This window comes from Lepisosteus oculatus, chromosome 14, assembly GCF_040954835.1.
Source record: "Lepisosteus oculatus isolate fLepOcu1 chromosome 14, fLepOcu1.hap2, whole genome shotgun sequence".
Classification (NCBI taxonomy): Eukaryota; Metazoa; Chordata; class Actinopteri; order Semionotiformes; family Lepisosteidae; genus Lepisosteus; species Lepisosteus oculatus.
Genome location: NC_090709.1, coordinates 33,040,327 through 33,060,820, shown reverse-complemented (window position 1 = coordinate 33,060,820; position 20,494 = coordinate 33,040,327). Strand labels below are relative to the sequence as shown.

Here is a 20,494-nt window from a genome sequence, read left to right as displayed (position 1 = left end):
AGTGATGAGAAATGGCTTTTATCTGGTAATTTCTAGTCCAAGGAACTCAATATGCTTTTTATGTTCGACATCTTCGAGGAAAATGGTGAAATCGCAGGTGGAAGAGGAAAATAATCTTTGAGTAGAGGAAAGACGACCATCTCAAGCGTTAACTCATGTCAGGAGGCTAACTTCTGTGACGAGGTGGTGTTTACGGTGATGGACTACTAATCCATTGTGCTCTGCACGCGTGGGTGTGAATTCCATCCTTGTGAAGTTCAGTACAGCAGGAACACTTGGCCCACAAGCAGTGACAGTATCAGAGGTGTCTGCAGTATGTGAGCAGCAATAAAATAACTTGCCGTGGAAGCATGTGTGCCTGCATTAATATAGCTCGAGCAGAAAAAGCAACACAAAGACCAACTTAAAGTCAACAGGACGTTTCCGTAGCTGAAAACACAGCCATGGCGCTCTAGCTGAAGCTTCATCTCACAACGTCAGCACGACTCCGCTGCCAACTGTTGTACCACCGCTGACCGATTGCGCTACTGGAGCTGCACAGCCCGATAGCGTATTTTCGCAGTCCATTCAAACAGTGCTTCTTCCCTAGGCTACATGCCTCAGGAGTTTTTTATATCGGTCAAATATTCATTGGAAAAGGTTTATCGATGCGTGAGGTGGGAACCACACCCGGATTCACTGCTTGGAAGGCAGCTATGTTCACCATTATTGTACCAAACTGCTTATGATGCAAGCTTGTTATTTTGTGTAATACTCATTCAGTTTTTATTTAATTGACCGAGTTAATGTATTTACATATTAAAATCATAAAGCTTCATGTAATTGAAATTACTCACTAAACGACTAACACACTTGCTGTTTAAGTGTTTTGTAATCCCTTTTCTCTGTTAAAGATGTGATATGATGGGATGTAGAGATGTAGAGAAAATATGTAGAGAAAAACGCCTACTAAAAAATGCATTTAATCATTCAAATGTTCAGTAAACCACTGTGCAGTTGTTTTAATTAACATTGGTTATGACAATGTGTTGTTTTTGTCTCATAAAGAGTCTGCTCTTTTATTCCCTCTCACCGGCGTCGGAATAACTTGTTAAATCTTTTCACAGTCCCAATAAAAAATATTTGTCCAGGTTCTAACGAAGTCAAGCATTTGCCTTTGTGCGTTGACATTGCTCGTCTCGAAAGGACATGACATAACAAAGCAATCTGTTTGTTGTTGTTATTCTTTTGGTTACAGCTCTTTCATTCCTTTACATTCTCCTGCAATATTTACAGGCCGGTAAATATTGCACAATTGTCCATCGGCTCAGGACACTCTTAAGCAGTGCTTTTGTTCTATGTGAGGTGGTGTATAAAACGATGTAAAAATAGGCAATACATTTGCTCAGAGTGACACGAAGTTTGAATGTGACTTTTTTTTCCTTATAATTTCTTCATTTCAATAAATTTATCCGGTAATAAAGGAAGAGCAGAAGAGAGGAAGTGTTTGCAGACTTTCTTCATTTGTATTGGTGTTGCTTTTGTGTAAAGAAGCCTCAGGATACACCGTGTGGTCAGTCAGTTTTTCAGTGCATTAAAAAAGTACTTCCTACCTTGATCACGAGCTTCTTTTTGGGGAATCACTTTACAATTGAGTAAAGCAAACACACTGACCTCATACCGTGGCAGGATCTTACTTAGTCATTTGGAGATCTGTTTTGCCAAGACAGACGTTAATTATTTCCTGGCCCACACTGTTTCAGAGTGCTGTGATTTCATGTCAAAGCTGAAAAGACAACCCAGTAGCTGACAAACCATTTCAGTGTCTGAATGGAAAGTTGAACTGCGAGACTTAGAAAAACTTCCTTCTGATGCTTTTCAAAGCAACCTGATAAGAGCAGGTCCTTGAAGTTGCTGTTCAAGTAGGTCCTGCTGCCGAAATGCAAATCCCTCCTTCAGCCTGAAGAAGCTGTCTCTACATTACTCATCGCCCAGCAGGCACAGCGAGGATGATGTGGTGCATGTCTGGGCCCAAAGACGGATGCATCACAGGACTTCACTCGGAAGATGCCGAGCTGGAATCCGTGTGAGGAAGATGTATCTGACAGACCTCAGAGAGCTGAGCTGGATCACATCCCTTCTGAATGATATTGCAGTAACACTCCACCACTCCTCTTTGTGTATTTGATATTTTCATTGTGAGTTGAAATATGAAGAGCTCCTTCATTTTTAATTGATAGTTTTAATATCATACATTAGAAATTATAAGCACATAAAAAAAAGTTTGTTGCAAAAAAACCTTTAATAAAATGTATAAAAAATTGTTCCCATCAAAACTGTTACATTCAGAATTTACATCAATGAATGGTTTAATTTCTTATTTCTGAAACATCAAATTGTAGAAAGAAGAAAAGGATGAAAAAATGGGATGTTCAAGCCTTCCTTTTGTAAAACACAAGCTGCAGATACAGACATTGAGGACAGTGTGGAAACAGTGGAGTGATGTGGACTCAGGTCACAGACAGCATCACTGTGGAAACAGTGGAGTGAAGCGGACTCAGGTCACAGACAGTATCAGTGTGGAAACAGTGGAGTGAAGTGGACTCAGGGCACAGACAGTCTCAGTGCTCAGAGTTGTTCTAAGACTGTGTGACTCTGTTGGTGAAGCTCTTCTGTGTCTAGACCCGGAGGAGGAGCTTCTCCCAGACAGCCCTGTCAGTCTCACAGCACCCATCCTCTCCCTGAGACTCGTCCCCAACATCATCGTAGTCAGTCCTGTCAGGGGCAGGGACTCCTTCTTCAGAGGGCAGTGTGGGCAGGACCCTGTCCACTCCAGGGCCAGGGTGGAGGAAACCTGACAGAGAGACACAGACTAAGAGACAGTCAGTGGACAGCTGATGGATGGGGATGACTCTCTTAGATTATATTTTTGGTTTAGAATTGGACCCATGAATTTTTAAGCATGTTTTTTTTAAGTTGTATATTTGTGATTTTAACAACCATTAATTATATAAACAAATAATATTAGACAGGATTACAAAAAAGAATGTTATACTTAAGACATGTGAATATGATTGGTCAGATGAATAAGTTATTGAAAGTATATTATAATCCAAAGCTTTTATAGGAATTCATTTGAATTAAAATTAAAAATGTACCTTTTAGAACAAATTGATGATTACTTCAGATTTTACTTACCAACAATGTACCAGTGTTATAAAACCAGAGTGCGGAAAAGCTTTGACAGTATTGTCTAAAATTAGTCATTCTCTTTGGGTATCTGAAGACCTCTCTCTGGTCAGATTAGTAGGTGATCTCAGGCCTCTAGCAGGGCTGAACAGGACAGGGAAACACTAGGCTGACATGTAGAGTTCAGGACTCCTGGTCAGGGATTGGCTGGACTATAGCCAGAAAACGATACTGAAAGCATCCGATTGGCTGGATGTGACAGTAGCTGTGTTTTGCTGAGACCCTGATCTAAGAGTTTAAATCTTGTGGCAAACAAGACTCTCAATCTGTATTAGCTACTATTGATCCCTGCAGGATAAAGCACAATTTGAGCCACCACTTAGACCTGGTGCCCTCTTGTCTTGGATGAAGTGGCACAGAAATTGATTACTGGGGGTCGTTTTCTCCATCCCTGAACTACCTCATTCACACTGAGACCCCTGGCTGCAGCCCTCTTTACCTGAAGTGGGGTCTCCCTCACTGTCGCCTACATCACTGTATCCAGAGGGTGCCTCATCAGAGAGGAGTCTCCCTGTGAAAAGAAGAGCAGGACAGTAATGGCTCTGTCATTCTGACAAAGACTGGCCTGTCAGAGACCTCTTCTCTTCCAGGTAGTGTTTTTTTCCAATGACTGAGTCTTATTTATAATAACTCACCTGACACAGTGTCTGGGCTCTGGGGCACAGTTTCAGCATCATCATAGTACTCTGGAGCCTCTTCTTTCACAGAGGACATCAGCTCTCCTGAAGCACACAGAGACAATTTTACTGTTAAACATCAGATTTAAAATACAGGGGATCAGGCAACCTGATTATATAATACATTTCAAACCCATTCCATTTTTTTTAATTGAGATGGTGAATGACAACAGTGCAGCCTGTATCAGGACAGAGAGTGCAATGCTGTGAATCCTTGTGAAATATCTGAAGTGGAGCTGGACAATGGCAGCAGAGTAAACAGACTCAGTGTGATATGCTCTGTAGTGCATAGAGAGAGGAGAGAGAGCCAGACTCCCTGGGACTGGTGCAAGGTTTCTCTTTGGGACTGAACTGAAATAACCCACCTGACAAGGCATCTGGACTCTGAGGTATAGTTACAGCATCATCATAGTACTCAGGGGTCACTTCTTTCACAGAGGACATCAGCTCTCCTAAAGCACACAGAGCACAGCTTCACTGTCACTCGTCAGAACACTGAGTTATTTAGAGCACAGGACTGCTGGAGCTCATCAGAGCACACTGATTAACTGAGCATTACACTGGGGATAAAACTCCAGGTTCTAAGTAAAGAAAATCAATTAACCTGATTTCTAGTCCTACTTACTTCTGTAAGAACAATTCCTAGATTTTCAAATAAGACATTGAAGGACAACAGGGCAGAGAAAGGTTGGCTGTACTTGGGCAGAGAGAGTGGTGATGTAGACACTGTGAGAAACTGAAGAGGAGCTGGACACTGGCAGCACAGTGACCCAGACTGGGTATGCAGGGCTGAGATCACTAAGTCAGATCCATGTGACTGGTGCAGAATAACTTAGACTCCATATTCAGAGGCTGAGATCAAAGAGAGAGTAGAGATAATCAGACTCACTAAGATTGGTTTCCCCATGTGACCGGACTGAAGTAACTCACCTGACAAGGCACCTGGGCTTTGAGGTACAGTTACTGCATCATCATAGTACTCTGGGATCTCTTCTTTCAGAGAGGGTATTGACTCTTCTGAACCACACAGAGAGCAGAGAATTTACACTTCAGGACTCTGAGTTACTTTGACCACAGAGCTGCAAAGTTATTGTCAAGTCTAATTCTAAATGTGATTTTAAATGCTGTGTGGTTAAGTATAGTTAAGCCAAGACTGTAGGGTCCCTGATTTAACATGTGATGTGAAAGGTAGTTTTTGCAGCATATTGTTTCCCAGTCATCATTCTGGACCTGAGGCACCATCTCCTTTTCTATGAAAACCAATTAGAGCAGCACCCTGTCTACCACCCCAGTATCGACCAGGTCAAGTGTTGCTCAGCCTCTGTGATCTGCTGGTTAGCGTGAGGCAACACTGAAGAGAAGAGTTTGTAAGGAATAGAACATATTTGGTAAGATTTGTAAGATTCAGGATTTTCTACTCAAGTTTTGTAAATGTCAGCCTGGTTTGGGATGAGAGTGAGTACTGGACTGAAGACCCCCCACTCCTACACTGAGCCCCCTGACTCCACCTCCCCTCACCTGGTACTGGGTCTCCCTCACTGTCCTCCACATCATCGTATCCAGAGGGCAGCTCATCAGAGAGGAATCTTCCTGTGAACAGGAGGGCAGATCAGTAATACCTGCAGTCAGTCAGCACTGTCTCTTACTGGGAGAGACAGGGTGTCAACAGAAACACAGAATTTATGCTCATTTTCTTCACTTACTTTGACAGCAGTTGAGAAAGAAAACTCTACAGGTTTAAAACCAGTATGGTGAGATTTTCTACAAGTGTAAGTACTCAGATCTGTCAAGATTGTAATCCCTCCTCTTAAGGGCGCTTATATAAGCCAGATACTCACACTATTCTGGGTTCTGCATTGGAAGACGGATGCCAGGAGGCCCACCTACCACCAAGTCGCCCTACACCCACGGCTTGAGGGCATGGGCCTCCCATCGGCATCCTGACCAAGCTGAGTCTGGGTCTCAGAGTTCCTGGCCTCGTGATCCTGTTTTATTCCCTGTCCCCCCACCAGATCCAATTCCGGTTCTTAAACCTTGTCTTGTCTTGTCTCGTTGGATTACCCGGCTCTGGACTTTTGAACTTCACCCTGGATTTCCCTTTGGACTCCCTTGGACTTGTACACCAGGACCACGCCTCCCCAAGGACCAGTGCACAGTCATCACGCCCCACTGTTCGTCAACCTGCCCAGTTTCTCATCGGCTCCTCCCAGTGTCTGTTTCACATATGTCCGGATCCTGACCAACGCATTGTAACAATATCATCCTCAAGTGTGAAGACTAATCACACCTGAAGACTCTCTCCACTCACCTCTCCTGGGGGCCCTGTAGGTTCCCTCTCTGGCCAGTTTGTACTCTATTTCCTCATAGACGGCATCATGATAGGGGGCGAGTGCTCCCTTAGATAGGGCTGTGTGAGGAAACAGACACTCAGGGTTAACATGCAGGGAGTGGAGTACAAGATCAATAATTCACTGCTAAACCTTCTTTGGACATTTGTGCACATAAATGTTATGATTCTTGATTGGCAAATCTCCTCATATCTCCATCTGTAATTGTTGATAATCTTTTTCAAGCTTCAGCTGGATTTCTCTACCCTATTAATAATGTTGAGATCCAGCAAACCTTTAAATTAGACAGGTTCACCTTGATTTTAAATTTTGATTTCTTCCTCAAGTTCAGTATAGAAATCTGAGTTCTATGACAGTGACAGTAATGACCACTAGAGATTAGTTCCTCCCTACCTTTCCTCAGCTTCCTGTTCTGGATCAGCTGCCCAACGAACAGGGCCAGCACCACGAAGAGCAGAGCCCCCAGCAGCAGGAGGGCCAGGGGTGAGACGGACAGGCCCTCGAGCAGCTGTGTCTGGGGTGTTGTCCTGGTGCTGCCTGAGGGAGAGGGAGACAGATCAGGAAATGATCTTCTTTCTCAACCACATAGTGGCAAGAAGCATCTTAGACAACAGTAAAGTTACTGTGAGCTCATCTGGACAGAGATTAGAAACTGGAGGATTTACCTGTTTTCACAGACGAAGTGCTGGTTGAAGCAGGAAGAGCTGTAACACAAGATAAAATGGTTTTGATGAGGAGATTCACAGCAGTTCTTCTATTCTTCTTGACAAAAATGAAACACAGAGAGGCCACGGTTTATAGACAGCAGTACTCCTGAGAATCAGCAGCACCATTTAGACAAACTGAAATGTCTCTTATCCTCTTCTGCCAAACTGTATTACCTGTCGTCACTGGATGGTTTTGAGATCCCCAACCTGAAAAACATTAAAGTGATGGGTTGAGTTTCAGAGAGCAGGAAAGTGTGATGATGGACCCAGAGAATCACATACTGCAGCAATAAAGAGTATTTAATGACCAGAAGCACTCATCTTAATTATTTTTCTAATAGGCAGAGCTTGTGTTGGCTTCTTCATTATTATTTACATCAGTATTCCTGTATTGAGAGCAGCCCTGAACACCCTGGGACCTCCAGCTGCTCTTCTGCTGCTCAGACTCACCTGTACAGGTGACCCCAGCATCCTCCTTGTGCCGACAGTCGCTCTGTCCCAGGGGAAGGTGCCAGCAGTCCCACAGGTGGAGCTCACTGCCCCTGCAGTTCACCTCGTCCAGCCAGATGGTGCCACTCCCTGGTCCGAATGAGGCCTCTATTGCTGCGCTCACTGCGTCCCCACAGCCCAGCTGTCTGCAGACCACCTGGGCATCCTGCAGGTCCCAGGAGTCGTCACAGACTGTCCCCCAGGAGCCATTGTGATAAACCTCCACCTTCCCAGAACAGTGACCTCCTCCTCCGACCAGCCTGAGGGGCCAAGAATCTAGAGACCAAAATAAAACTGATTAACAGACACAAACCCAATGAGCCTGAGGGACCTGGAGTCCATAGAACAAAATAACACTGATTGACAGACACAGAGACACAAACCCCACCAGTCTGTGCTCCAATCTATATTCCACCTTCCCGGTTTGACACATCTTATAAACATCAAAGCAAAATACAACTAGGCTACTGTCTGGTTCAGTGCACTGACTGGATTTGTTATTTGTTTTTTTTTAAAGTGTACACAGTATCTGTGTATATGGCACACACCTGTGAAACACAATTTAAAACTGATTTAATTTATCAACATATGCACACATTTTTTAAACTCACTTGAACATGTTTCCTGGCCTGAGGCTGTGAAACAGGATTTGAGGCTTTGAGGCACAGACTTCTTCTCGTCAGCTAAAAGAATAAAAACCTTGTTAATTTAAGATTATTATACAGGGCATGATGACATTAATGTGTATTATGTCACAGCATGTTAGCGACAGTTTTGAGTACTCATAATGTCATAATGTCTCCTTTTATCTTTGAAATAAGATATTTATTTACTTTCATTTTTTTAATGTGTTGGATGGATTGTGTATATAACAAATATTAATTGCTACTTGAAAATGCTGTGATTGCCAGCTTATAAAGAGCAATAAAATATGAACACTGTGTGAAAGTCTGAAGAGGTACTTGCATACATACCTTTTGGTAAACTGCTGGATTTAAAGTTTCATGCACTTTGGGATTAGGGATTAGAAATACTGGAATTCAGTTTACAAGTCTGAAAAAACTAACATTCAGCACCTTTGATAAGTGATGACTCACCTTATTTTTTATTAGCAGATTGTTCAGTCTCAGAAGTGGGAAATAATCAGTAATGGGCAAGGCTAAACAGGCATTATGTGACTCAAGATAAACACCATAAATACAGAACATTATTTACTAGGGATAAGCAATATAAAATCAGCAAGACAATCACTTTTCCAAGTACTGGTATTGCTCTCTGGCAACAGCTACCTGTTGTGTACCTGTTGTGTACAGATCAAACATTTTGGCATTCCTTTTTCTTCCATGAAGAAATTTAAAATTCTCTTGAACCACAAAGTATTTTGCCTGTTTTTGTTTTGATAATAATGACAAGCATGTTAGTCACAAACATCATTTTTAGATTGCAATAAAAGCTACTAGGAGCAGTGTTTGTGAAACCAATCAATCATTGACATGTTTAGGTATCAATGTTTTCCCCACCCGAAGACAGATTTATGTCAAATTAGCTTGTGGCCATCCCATCATAATCCTGACCTTCAGTGTCTTACTGTCCAACACAGACTGTGGTCAAATATGTTGAACTACACTCTGGGCTGTTTGTTTCATTTATCAGTTATGATCTCCTTCCCCTTCACCCTCTTCTTCATACACACACACATCCAGCCCCTGCCGACCCTCAGACAGGTGGAAGACAGAGTCCTTACCTGAGCAGGTGATCAGAGCCACTTCAGAGTCTGTGCACTGGTTCTGATTCCAGGCAGAGGAGGGGCAGTGCCACAGCGTGGAGTCGTGAGGGCGGCATTTAAATTCATCGAGCCAGTGAGGAGCGGAGTACCGTCTGGGGCGAGATTCAACAACACGCCCACTCTTCCCACAGTTCAGCTCCTGACAGATCAGACTCACTGTGTCCTCACTCATGCTATTCCAGCACACGTTGCCCCAGGTGCCATTGTAGAAAACCTCCAGCTGACCAGAACAGCCCTCGGCCAGTCTCAGCTCCTTGAACTCTGGGGACACACAAGTGGACAGACTGAGAGAACCCTGCTCTGAACTGACACAGACTTCTAGATTAAAGACCTCAGATAGAAACAGCGTGTCTGATAACTACTGTGACATTAGATAATTGCATTATCTTTTTTCCCCAAATCATATTAATGTAATGGAATTCTGTTTTTCAAAAGAAAATAATACAATCTTGACATTTTTAAAATCAATGTCAACATTCAGTAAATTACAATCCAGATTGAGAATATTTGGATTATTATGTCAAGCACTATTACAGTAAAACTTATTTTCTTGTCTTGAACAGGGGATACTGTGCTTGCTCCTGGCAGTATAAGAACACAGTCCTGGTGTAACTGGAGTCCTGTACCTGAACACACCACTCCGACATCCTCCTTGTGTCCACAGTCATGCTGTCCCCACCCTGCTGAGGGACACTCCCACAGAGACGACTCGTTCCCCAGACAGCCCACCTCGTCCAGCCAGATGTGTCCAGTTCCCTGGCTGAAGGAGGCTGGCACTGGGGCACTGAGGGCCGTCCCACACTGGAGCTGCCTGCACACCACCTGAGAGTCTGCCAGGTCCCAGGAGTCATCGCAGACTGTCCCCCAGGAGCCATTGTGATAAACCTCCAGCCTCCCAGCACAGTCACCTCCTGTCCCAACAAGCCTGAGGGACAGCTGGTCTAGGAGCAGAGAGTTAGAGGTCAGTGCAGTTCTAAGAGACCACAATGATGACATCTAAAGGAAGAGAATCTGCTGTTAAAAGCTGAACATCAGCTCAGGCCACTGGGGACAGCAGACACATTACAATTACAGTGTTTCCTGACTTTTGGATAATTTAACCTACTTTAACTACCTAAAAGACTTCATGTTGATCATCAGAACTATACCATATATGTTAATGTTGTGTGTGACCACAGTTTGGCACAGAGACAATAGCTCCACAGGTGATAAACTCCAGTATTCAGGTAGATGTGTTTGCTGTAGATCCCAAAATCCAAGACTGTGTGTGTGAGATGCAGACAAAACTGCACACACATACACATGCTGCCTCACAGATGCATCTGGGATTGAGCTCAGCAACAGAGACATCAACACGCACTGAGAACCTTGGAGATAAAAAACAGGGGCTAATTCATACCTGGTGTTTTGGAAGAAGGAACAGCTGAAGAAGGGAAACCTGTGAAACAAACAGAGAGAAATCAGACTGTGAGCTGTGTGTGAGAGGAGCAATTTAGCACCAGAAACGAAACTACAATTAAAACAGCACTGAATAGTCCTTAATCTCTTTTTACCTGCTCCAGGTGAATTTCTGGTCATATTTGAGTCTGTAAAAGAGAAGGAAGGAGCTCATTTCTGTCCACAGAAGCAATGTTTCACAAGTGGAGTGTCAGCTGTGTGTGGGGCTCAGCTGTACATAACATCTTTAAACCCTGACTTTCTGAGACTCACTTTCTTTCCAGGCTCCTGTTTAATTGGGCTCTATTAATTAAACTAATTAAGCATGTCCGATATTAATTACAGATTACAGAGGTCCAGGACTTTCTTTAATCTTTTAGGACCATCAGTGATATCAATATAAATATAAAACTGATTTTTAGTCCTCAGTGTATTTGTGTATCTAACCATCAGAAAGAAAATGACAACCTAATAACCCCTTGAGGGAATATTTGAGATAGATATGACATGTTAAAAACACACTCATGTTTTAAGGTTGTGTGTTTTCATCTTTGCATCTCTTACATAACTGGCAGTGTGTAACAGAGCAGATATTCAGTCAATCATGAAAACAGTGTGCTTCTGTGTGTAAGCAGAGGGAGTGTCACTGTGTTTTAAATACACGATTCTCACCAGAGCAGATGACTCCTGCGTCCTGTCCATGAGAGCACCCTGCTCTCCCCCATGTAGAGACAGCACAGTGTGAGAGACGGCTCTCATTGCCCCGGCACTCAAACACATCTGCCCTTACTGGTCCACTGCCCTGTCCAAACCAGGCCTGTCCTGGAGCTGCTACAGCCTTCCCACAGCCCAGCTGCTGGCAGAGAACACTGGTATCTCTCAGGTCCCAGTACAGGTCACACACTGTCCCCCAGTCCCTGAAGAGCCACTGTAACTCCACTCGGCCAGAGCAGGAGTCAGAGCCATTCACCAGCCTGAACCCTGTGTATCCTGCAGACAGGACAGGGGAGAGAGCAGAGACACAGCTTCACAACATAACAACCAGCAATTACCCTCAATGCCATCTTCAAGTATACTTACAATACTGAGCTTTAAATTACTGTCATATAAGTATCTCACTAACATGTTACTGTTCAATCCAATTCAATCTGAAATACTTTATTCATCAGCAAGTCTGGTAATTTATGGTTTAATTAAGTTACTGTTGATCAGAAGATCATCGTATTGAGTTTTCATGGTTAAACACCAATCCCCAGTATTGAATCAGAGCTATAGCAACACTTATTTGTTTCTCTTCTAAGCTTCAGTTTTGAGCTCCATTAAAAACAAAATGAAATAAATTATCCTCCTCTTACCAAAACACTGCAGTCCCACATCGTTCTCATGGGTGCAGCTCTGTGTCTTTGTGGAGGACTTTGGACAGAAGAACAGGTGCGATTCACTTCCCTGGCACTGGAGCTCCTCTGTCCAGACCTGTCCCTCCCCCTTCCCGAAATGAGCCCCCTTCAGCACCTGTGAGGGAACCCCACAGTCCAGCTCTCGACAGACAACTTCTGCATCCTGCCAGTCAAAGTCAGAGTCACACACTGAGCCCCAGGTCTCTCCGTGCTGCACTTCCAGTCTCCCAGAGCAGAAATCACTGCCTCCAACCACTCTGACCCCTCGATGAGCTGGAATTTCAGAACAATAACAGAGATCACTGTCCCTGACCTTTCTGACAACTCAATGAGGTGGAATATCAGAATAATAACAGAGATCACTGCCCCTGACCAGTCTGACCCCTCAATGATCTGGAATATCAGAACAATAACAGAGATCACTGTCCCTGACCACTCGATATGCTTGAATATAAGAAAAGATAGGAAAAGAGAGCAGTAATAGAGAGTGAGTATTCATTATTTGAACAAAATTGTGAGGAATTCTAAAGAATACTAAAACTATACACTGTTTTGGAATTTTGGGAAATTGGTCAGCCAAAAATTAATCTGTAAATTATCAAGCACACATTCACTGCAGATCAAGTCACTGTCACAGAAACACTGAGAGATCAATGAAAAATAATTAAAATGACCAGAACCTCTGGACACCCCACTGTGTCATAGGGGCTGACATCCTAGAACTCTGGGCTTCAAAGTGGGAATTTTGGTTGTGAAACACAAGTGATTGACCTGCAGATATCTGAGACCCTGAACCAAGATGAAGAACACATTCTACCCCAAAGCAGAAATGAACACTTACATATAAAAAATAAAGGGAATTGGATTCAAAAATTGTAAATTATTTTTAATAAAGTTGTTTTAGACATCACATCCAAAGTGGTGCAGAGGTTATAGAAAACCAAGCCTAACACACCCAGGTAGTGCCTGACCAGCCCCCTGACAAAAACTCTAAACAGGACTGTCACAACCAGGCACTACTGGGGCAGAGCTGTCTGACCTGGGCACTGACAGATACACTGGACAAGACCAGGACTGTCACAGCCTGGCACTGCTGGAGCAGGACTGTCTGACCTGGGCGCTGACACACACTCTGGACAAGACCAGGACTGTCACATGCTGGCACTGCTGGAGCAGGACTGTCTGACCTGGGCACTGACAGACACTCTGGACAAGACAAGGACTGTCACAGCCTGGAACTGCTGGAGCAGGACTGTCTGACCTGGGGACTGACACACACTCTGGACAAGACCAGAACTGTTACAGCCTAGCACTGCTGGAGCAGGACTGTCTGACCTGGGGACTGACAGACACTCTGGACAAGACCAGGACTGTTACAGCCTGGCACTGCTGGAGCAGGACTGTCTGACCTGGGGACTGACATTTGTTATTATTCTAGTTAAATTATTCTGTATAAAAGATATTCAGCAACCAAACCGTTGAGTGTCATTGATTACATTCTTCCTCTTTTTAGTGTACTGAACACAATTTATCAGTAAAAATGACATTATAAGTTTAAGAACCCAACAAAAACAAGTATCAGTTATATTTCATGTAAACACAATTGTGCTCTGTTGATAATTATGATACTAATTGAAGGAAATTGTGAAATTCGTAATCATATATGTTATCATATTTATTTAAACATTTTAGGTAAACAGGAAATGGCTCATCCTACCTGAGCAAATCACTCCTGAATCTTCAGAATGATAGCACCCTCTATTTACTGATCTTATTATATTTGAGAAAATACATATTTTAAACAGTTTAAGTCAAGTTAAATAAGCTTGCCATACCTGAGCAAATGATGCCCGAATCTTCATAATGACCACAGGCTGAATTTGCTGATGTTGGAGAGCCACAGGCCTTCACTGCAGCCTCTGAGCCTCTACAGCTCAAATGCCAGATGTTTCCAGTCCCTGCTCCAAAGTGAGCTCCTCCTGGTGCTGAAACAGCTGATCCACAGCCCAGCTGTCTGCACACCACTGCAGCAGCATCCAAATTCCAGCGATCATCACACACTGTCCCCCACTGTCCCTCGTGATACACCTCCACTCTCCCCTCACAGGGACTGGCACCATTCACCAGCCTCACATCAGCACTGCCTGCAGAGAGAGGGGAGGGTTTTAACTCTAGTCTCCATGTTTGTTGAACAGTTAATACAATAATACATTCAGTAATACATTAGTTCCTCAGTCAAAAAACATACTCAACCAAAAAAAGAGGAAAATAATTTTCTAAGCTTTTCTTTATATATTCAGTACCTACAGATTACTTACAGTAAATGTCAGATTCATTCTCAAATTCCCATTTCACCTCACAAAAAACAATACCCACCTTTTGAAAAATGTTCGACTTATGAATCAATCAATAAAAACTAAATAACACCGAATCTAGAAGAAATCAGTACCTAGAATATTACTACAATGTGACAAGAAAAAGCCAGTTTTCCCTATTTTTACAGCTCTTCAAGGTATCCAAAAGGAAATTTGCAATTTTCACTCTTTCTTTTTTTGCACTTTACAACAAACATGCACACAGTATCATTAAACAAAGTGACAACATGGAGAAAAGGTCATTTAGAACAGAGAAGAGAAGCTGCAGTCTTGAATTATGAATCAGTGCAATACAGTCTCTCTACTCTGACACAATAGACATGAGTCTGTCAAACGAGACTGAAACATCCATAGAAAAGACTCATCCACTTTCCACTGGATGTAGATCACTCACTTTTTACTGGAGATCAACCACTATCTACTGGATAGCACTCAGTCAACATTGTAGATCACCCACTCTACACCAGAGGTTACCCACTCTTCACTCTCAGTGTAGATCATTCACTTTCCACTGTGGATCACACAGTCTACAGCAGAGACTGTCTACTGACTGTAAAGACTACATGACTTCAGAGGGCTTTGACTTGTGTGTGTGTTTTCAAAGCTATGGTCATTACAATAGTTAGTGGCTTCAACGACTGTGGTTCTAAGTTTCTGTATGCTTTGGTCACTATTGTTGGTGGAGGCTGTAATGACTGTGTTCATGGAAGTTAATGACAGTTTCCCCGTGTTTCTGAGAGGTGTCATTACTACATTGGACAGTAGCTTTACTATATTTCTGATTTTCCGGGTGCTGTGGTGACTGTGATGGTTACTGACTTTAATGACTGTATGACTTCAGAGGGCTTGGACTTGCATGCACAGTGAATATCAAAAGTCTATACACCCTTATTGAAATTTCAGATCTTGTTGATGTAAAGGCTGAAATCAAGACAAATCATGTCAGACCTTTTATCACCTTTAATAATATCTTGTAATCAAAAATATTTAAGTGCAAAACAAATGGATTATTTTTAAGAAAAATAATTAAAATGAAAATATTCAGTATAGTGGTCAAGAAGTAGTCAGTGTCTGCAATGACTTTGTTCCTGGGATTCTGGGACCTATGGTCACTGCAGTGGAGGGTGTATGACTTCAGATAAGTAATTTGTGTCTGTGTGTTTCTGAAGGCTGTGGTCACTACAGTGGACAGTGTTTTTAATGACTGGGACTCTGGGAGCTACTTTCACTGTAGAGGAAAGTAACTGCAATGACTGCATGACTTCAGAGGGTTCGGACATATGTTTCTGGGAGCTCTGGCCACTATAATGCATCATGCCTGGAATGACTGACACATCAGAGGTCTGGGGTCACTGCAGTGGTGGGTGTTTTACAGGTGCTTTACATGTTGTTCTAAAATGTACAGTATGTTAAGGGTATATTCTCATTGTCTCTTTCTAGCCTTTACCTGTCAACATATATATTTAACACACGTTTGACTTATTAAATTATATTGAAGCACATTATTTTTCACAAATACAGGATAGGTTTAACACAGACACAGATACTGACACTTATTATATTATTGTGGTGTCCTGAGAAACTGCTCAAAACTCAACTGCTGGGTTATGAATCTCTAAGTGCTTGCCTATTTAATATTTCAAGACTTAGTTTATGTGTTATTGTGTGATAAAGTAATAATTAATTTAATTTGTATTACCCATACTTAAATATGTGTATTTGATTATATACCTCCAATAAACCAATAAACATCTTATTAAACCTTCACAATATACAAAAAATATTCCATCATTTTGTAACTAAGACAACAACTAAGAACATAAAAGAAATAATTTGGTTGTGAAGTAGCACTCAAATCCTGTATAAACATAACACGACTTCTTATAGTTTTTAAATTCTTGTTGTAATGTCACAATGTCCTTTAGCTGTTAAATTATTGCTGTTACACCTCAGTCAATATTTCCCAATAATAATAATAATAATAATAATAATTCTCACAATTGATCTTAAATTCTGCATTTTCTGTTTGATAAAGCAATACAGAATGTAACCATTATCGGCCTGTCCTGCTCAATGTCAAAACACAGCAAACTTGGTCTATAGGAACCAGATAATGATAACATCAATTTTATTTTAACACTTTAAAAACTACAAGAGCCAATTGTCCTATGGCTTCAGTGTTTTACATTTTCAGAACCCAATTGTATCTCTTTAAAATGCAGATAGGTAACCCATAATTACCTATCATAATGGAACACCATTTCTTATAACACCAAAATTAAATACATGGTTTTACTGTAACTGAGTCTCGCAGGGCTTAATGACAGAAACCTGGACTGTCTGAACACACAAGCGATACAGTGGCACCATTAAAAATCCAGTGTAAACTTACTGTATACCTATTAATACATTAGTATTTAATAATAAAATACCAGTGTCTCAATAATCCTCCTGTTAGTTAATAACACGCTTATCACTATGAATACATCAGTATGTAACAATTAATTGTCAGTCTATCAGACTCAATAATACTTTGGTCTATAATTACACATATTTCTATTAATACATCACTCTGTAATAATAAAATATTAGTCTCAATAAAATTCCAGTCTTTAATAACACAATTCTATTAATACATCAGACTGTAATAATAATTGTGTCTCAGAAATGTACTAGTATTTAACAATACACTTACCTCTATTAATGTATCAGGCTTTTAATTATTTCTATGAATACACCATTCCCTAATAATAAAATGTCAGTCTCAATAATACTTCAGTCATTAATAACACACTGATTTCTATTCATACATTAGTCTGTAATAACAAAATAATAAATATTGATTTTAATTAATAAAATAACAATAAAAATACTTACTAAAATAAAATCACTGTGCTCGTTATTTTCAAATCACAATATTATATTATTATAGATACTTTTTTGTCTTCATTTTTTTCTATGTCTAAGAAATAGCTTACATTTTTTTTTATGGTGACAGATTAGGAGTTGTAAATACTTATATAGATAGTATATATATTTTATATATCAAATATTTTAGAAAGTATCAATAAAGTCCGATGATAACCAGCCTCTGCTATAGATTGATAACTTGTAAGTAACAGAACCCAGTCCTGTATCCCTAACCCTGTCCTCAGGGTGTGTAATAGCTTAGGAATGTTTATAACACTGATGGCAACATCTTAAAATAATGTTTACAGACAATTATACAGTAGATATCAACTGAAGTGTGAGCTATAAGGAATTATTTTATTAGTACTGCTTTTTGAAAAAAATGAAAATTGTTCAGGCAATTTTTTATTATTCACATACTCAGAAATAAACAATTATGACAATTTTGTTACACAGAAAGCTTAATTTTAAAAAGAATGTTAACATTTTTCAACCCAAGCTCGTTTTCAATTTAGATTTGTGTTTTTCATTTAAAACTTTGTTTTATGTCAGAAAATCAGATGATATAAAATTATTATTAATGAATTAGCTTTTGAACACTAGCAATTAATTCTTCCTGACTCATAGAACCCCTAAAATGCAGTTATAATAAATTTGGACAAATACCCAGAAACCTGAATTTAAAATAAAACATTAACATATCTAAGCCTATATTTTTCTAAAGAAGTTATAATAGAACATAAATATTTTTCAAGCCAATCTCATTTCAAAATACTTTTTTATCCTTTTTTCATCCAAACTTTAATTTCAGTTGTTGTGTGTCTAGACAGAAGAAGACTCAACACTTACTGGCTGAGCTGTGCAGCACCAGGACAGCGAGAGAGAAGATGGACAGGCAGCTCTCCATTTTCATCAAGACAGAGCGCTGTCTTCACCCCTGAGCCCACAGGGCAACTGAGCTGCTGCTCCACACCCCGGAGCCCCAGTAACAACACAGCCCCCCGCCCCGCCAATCACACACAGCACTGCCTTTTCAGACTGACAGCAGGAACCTCTCACACAGGCGGGACGCCAATCACACAGGGCCCTTTCAGTCTTCTCCATATATATCAGAGACACATCACTGTTTCCTCTCCCTGAAGACACTCCCAGCAGCGTGGAGGAGAGGAGAGACAGGAGCAGCTCTGTGTCTCACTGGAGGAAACACAGATACAGATACAGACAGCAGGGCTGCAGGTGCTGCAGGGCCAGGAAGAGATCAGATATTAAACTAAAAAAATTGTAGACAAGTATTATATTTTTAAATTAGTATCAAGATAATTAATTATGTATATACGGTCTTGTAATTCTTGCTGTCTGTATCAGGAAGTGTCTAGTGACTGGTGTCCAGAATGTGGTCCTGTCCTGCTGTCTGTGTCAGGCAGTGTCCAGTGACTGGTGTCCTGAATATGGTCCTGTGTGCCTTGCTGTCTGTGTTAGGCAGTGTCCAGTGACTAGTGTCCTGCAGTGAGTCACAGAGTTGTCGTGTCTCCAGACAGTAATGTCTTCTGGTCATGGTCAAGGGCAGTGTGAGGAGAGCCTGTGATCAAGGTGGCAGTGAGGTCATTCAGGTCAGCACAGGAATACAGAGACAAGGTGGACTGACTAAGAACTGGCTGTCCTGTGACTGTTGTAGCGGCGAGGCTTAATAATAAGACAGAATTAAGTGTTTCTGAGCTTTCCCAAATTAGGCCTCATTTCTCTGTTCATCTCTGTGGTGCAGCCACAGAGAAACCATTCATGCAAGGTGATTTAAGGTCCAAGGACAGCTCCCAAAGGGGGATGCACTTAGCTAAGCCTGGCTATCATGATCAATGGTCATCCATTGGTGCCTATCTGTCTAGGGAGTGCGAGTTGGACATCTGGATTGCATTCCTAAGTGTCAGGACTAAGTGACTCATATCTCACCTTGATCAACCAATCAGGGACCGGTAGGGCCGAGTAACCCACGTGGGACTCTGATGCCCATGGAACTTTCAGCCAATCAATGAGCTGAAGTTCCTCCAGGTAAAAACAGGCAACACAGAGAGCCTGAGAGATTCGACAAGATTGATTCAACAAGATTCAGACAAGATTCTAAAGGGAATTCAAAGGAGAATTCCAGGGCAGGACGGCCCAGGAGCAGAAGGCTCCCAAGGGCAGGACATTCTCGCAGCGCGCCTCCTGACCATCCTGAGACTCAGCCCGGACAACCACGGAACGGCCAGTGTGTCCGAGTGCCAGAACTTTCCTCTGTTCTAAGAGTCTAGAGTGGAGGTTGCCAGAGAGTAACCAGCAGTAGGCCTCGTGAACAGGTCGGAACTGTGGACAGCTGAATCACTATTCAGAACTAGCTCTTCATCATAAACGAACTGGTCCTCTTCCTGACTTGCTGGGACCCACAGTCATCTTTTCTCATGTGCACAAACTTTGCTAGTTAAAGCCAACAGTGAGCATCAGCAGCGCACCGTCGCAAGCCGCACAGCACAGCCTGGCACGGAGCCAGAGAGCGCGGATTGGACAGCAACAGCCTGCAACTGTTCCTTTGTGCCCGCAGGAGATCTGAATCCCCAAAAATTGGATGAGTATTCAACTTCAATGCATTACAGCTCGAGAATTCAATTGTTATCCCAACCAGTTGATATCAATTTAATTCCTAAGAGTTATGTACTTGTTTGAGTATCTAATGTAGAAGTTGTAACCAAGTTCACTTTACGAAACGGTCTTAATGAATGATATACTGAACGTATTTCCTCTTGATGTGTAACTCTTTGTAACTGATTGAATATATATCTTTTGTATTCTGATAACCCTCTCGATAAGATCTGTTAGGTTTATATGCATATTCTATGTATTAATAAATGTATCCTCGTGTATTAGTACCTGTGTGTGTGCGTTGTTTGAGTTATATCGCATGGTTGGATTCTAAAGCCACCAAAAGAATCAACTTTGTGATTTACTGCTACAATTAATAATTGTCTCAGTAAATGCCCAAACCCTACAGAACTGGTGCCTTCAGAGAGCCACTATGATTACATATTTGGCGTCCCTAAACCGGTATTCTCTACACTGTGATCAATAATTTAAATGAAAAAAAAAGCCCAGCAGTGATTGTCCCCTCT

General features: G+C 41.6%; 1 protein-coding gene across 1 annotated transcript; it reads right to left on the bottom strand.

The window, feature by feature from the left end:
• Positions 1-2,274: 2,274 nt before the first annotated feature.
• LOC138242341 (antigen WC1.1-like) lies at positions 2,275-14,103 on the bottom strand. Its single transcript, XM_069197835.1, has 18 exons — positions 13,905-14,103; positions 12,028-12,342; positions 11,345-11,662; positions 10,789-10,821; positions 10,635-10,673; positions 9,862-10,176; positions 9,194-9,496; positions 8,061-8,132; positions 7,411-7,725; positions 7,135-7,167; positions 6,919-6,957; positions 6,647-6,790; positions 6,214-6,312; positions 5,424-5,495; positions 4,271-4,357; positions 3,864-3,950; positions 3,668-3,739; positions 2,275-2,833 (listed from the first exon to the last, which is right to left on the bottom strand). Exons 4-18 carry the CDS (start codon positions 10,811-10,813, stop codon positions 2,658-2,660), a joined length of 1,878 nt encoding a protein of 625 aa, XP_069053936.1. The 5' UTR covers positions 10,814-10,821; positions 11,345-11,662; positions 12,028-12,342; positions 13,905-14,103; the 3' UTR covers positions 2,275-2,657.
• Positions 14,104-20,494: the final 6,391 nt, after the last annotated feature.